General features: G+C 49.5%; 1 protein-coding gene across 1 annotated transcript; it reads right to left on the bottom strand.

Annotated features, from left to right (window-relative positions):
• Positions 1–701: 701 nt before the first annotated feature.
• Positions 702–1,054, bottom strand: PPTG_23756 (hypothetical protein; the record flags this gene model as incomplete). Its single annotated transcript, XM_008912814.1, has 2 exons — positions 702–797; positions 974–1,054. 2 exons carry the CDS (start codon positions 1,052–1,054, stop codon positions 702–704), a joined length of 177 nt encoding a protein of 58 aa, XP_008911062.1.
• Positions 1,055–2,321: the final 1,267 nt, after the last annotated feature.

The following is a 2,321-nucleotide window of genomic DNA, read 5'->3' as shown; positions in this document are numbered from 1 at the left end:
TTTATTGCATGTTGCTCGAATGAGCCCGATAGCAGATTATATTTTAATATCTACAGTACTATCTGTAGTAAGTGTTGCTTGAACGAACCCTATACCTGGACGGGTCAACACGCATAGATTTTATAAATCTTTACAGGATATATAAGCAAAGAGTTTTTTAAAATGCAAATTCAGCTTGTACCTGATCCGATTCAAAGGGATTTAATTATGGGCGCATTGGTACGTTGCTACTCTGGATATAAAATCCAGAGGATTTTGAGTAGAACCCACAATACCTCGAAAAATTTATGCAAATGTGACAAAATATAAATGGATTCACTTGATATTCTATTGCATGAAACTGTGTGTGACACGAATTTATCCCAGTTGGGTTGTACGTTTACTAAACAAATGTTATTACCTGTCGCGGCTGTTTTAATATGGGATGTTACGCCAGCAATTTACGGAAACTAATACCTTTCTGATAAACGCAGGCGTTAAAGTTTTTCGGGTGCGCCGGAGAGAGTCTGATTGACTTTGTTTCCGTGCAAGATGGGTAGAAATGATAATTTCTCTGCGAGTGAAAATTTGTAGCTTCGAGGGATGCTAAGATAAATAAAATGCAGAAAGCGTGTCTTGACGGTGCATGACGGACATGAAGTTGTATTTTTCAAAGTACGATAGCTAATACATATTGAGCCACGCCTCGCAAGCACCTTACATCACTTGGAGTTGAAAACCGCGAGCCTCCGTCGCACGCGATCGAAAGCGCCGTTGTGCGGGAAGAGGCAACAGATCTCAATACGAGTCTTGGTCAGCTGAAGAGGCTCCCAATTGAGTACTGCGGAATGGTTTTGAAGGCGCTCGACGGTGGCTCGCGCGCGCGAATCTTTCAGCTGTTCCCCCTCCTCCTTGCCCTGCTCGGTTATCTCGGCTAGGACGGCCGCGACGTCGCTCGGTGTGCACGTTACCGGCCTCGAGCTCGCGCACGAACGAACTCATCCGAGTCCTCAATGCACCCGTGACAGTCGTCGATATCGTCGATCTCCTCCTGGACCGACTGTACCTTAACCATTCAACTGTTTTATTTTGTGTAAGGCATTTAACTTTTCGTGATTGAGGGAAACAGACAGATCATAACCCCCCCCCCCTCGCATTGCATCGACTTGCGAACAGTCTGTGAACTTAGCAGGTATCGGATCGTCGCTGGCTTTTGGGGTTATGCTATACGATACTTGTACAAAAGGAACACTCCGAAACTAAGTGTGCAGTTAGTTTGTAAAGGCACTGTCGGTAATACTTACTTTCGTTTAGCCCGTTCAACTTCGACTGACGTCGACACATCTAGCCAAACGAATCCCATTGGTTAAAACTTTCAAAAGGTTTGAACGCGCGAAGCACGACTTTGTAGTACTTAAGAGCATCTCCACCGGTAGTTGAGTAAACTAAACGTAAATCCTTTCTGGACCAAAAATATAAAATCGTGCAGGAGAGCTCACATACGCACGACCAGAAAGTACACGTTTCTGACCAAACTTGCGCAGAACCCCGTACTTTCTGGCGTTTAGTTTTACTCAACTACCGGTGGAGTAGTGTTGGGATTTACCCGGGTAATTCCCTACTTACCCGGTAAGTGGGTAAAAATGCTTTTTACCTGCGGGTAATTACCTTTGGGGTAAGTGAAATATAACCGCAGTCAGCGAATTTATTCTCGAAGCTGACAGGTAGGTGCATGGCACGGAGGCGCAGACGAGTATCTGTCACGATTGAGCACCGACATCGAGCAAAACGGCGGAGACTGACGACGTATGCAAGAACGCTGGTGTGGCTCCAGGCGAGTTGATGAAGATGGAGGTGTTCCAGGCCGAGGAGTCATAGACAGCAACGCGACAAAACCATGAAGGCGACGACGCGAGAAGAGCACAAGCGAGGAGACGGAGACTGAAGTGAGCGACCTGACGCCGGTATTTGCGCCACTACTCGTCGCACGCAGACTACGTCCACCGATGTGAGCTCGACTGAGACCACGGAAGTGATGGAGACACTGAGACGGTCAGGAGCGAGGACGTGAGTGCGTCCACCAGCGATGTGATCGGCGATGTGACCCGCAGCGTGACTCAGCGCGGCGGCTCCGCCGTGGTGTCTGGCTGGATGATGTTACGGGAGCGGTCCAGCAGCAGCGCCGTCCCCACCATGCAGCCGCAAGATCCCACCGCCGCCGCTGCCGCCGCGCTGGACCCGAGCGCCGCCTTCAACTACGAGCAGTACCAGCAGTACGCGCACAAGCGCACCGTGCACGACCAGGCCGTGCAGAGCGCCAGGACTTCGCAGGTTGGGGAGAC

The sequence above is a fragment of the Phytophthora parasitica genome, assembly GCF_000247585.1.
Source record: "Phytophthora parasitica INRA-310 unplaced genomic scaffold supercont2.50, whole genome shotgun sequence".
Taxonomy (NCBI): domain Eukaryota; phylum Oomycota; class Peronosporomycetes; order Peronosporales; family Peronosporaceae; genus Phytophthora; species Phytophthora nicotianae.
Note: the sequence above shows the minus strand (reverse complement) of the source record. Positions and strands in the feature narration are given on the sequence as shown.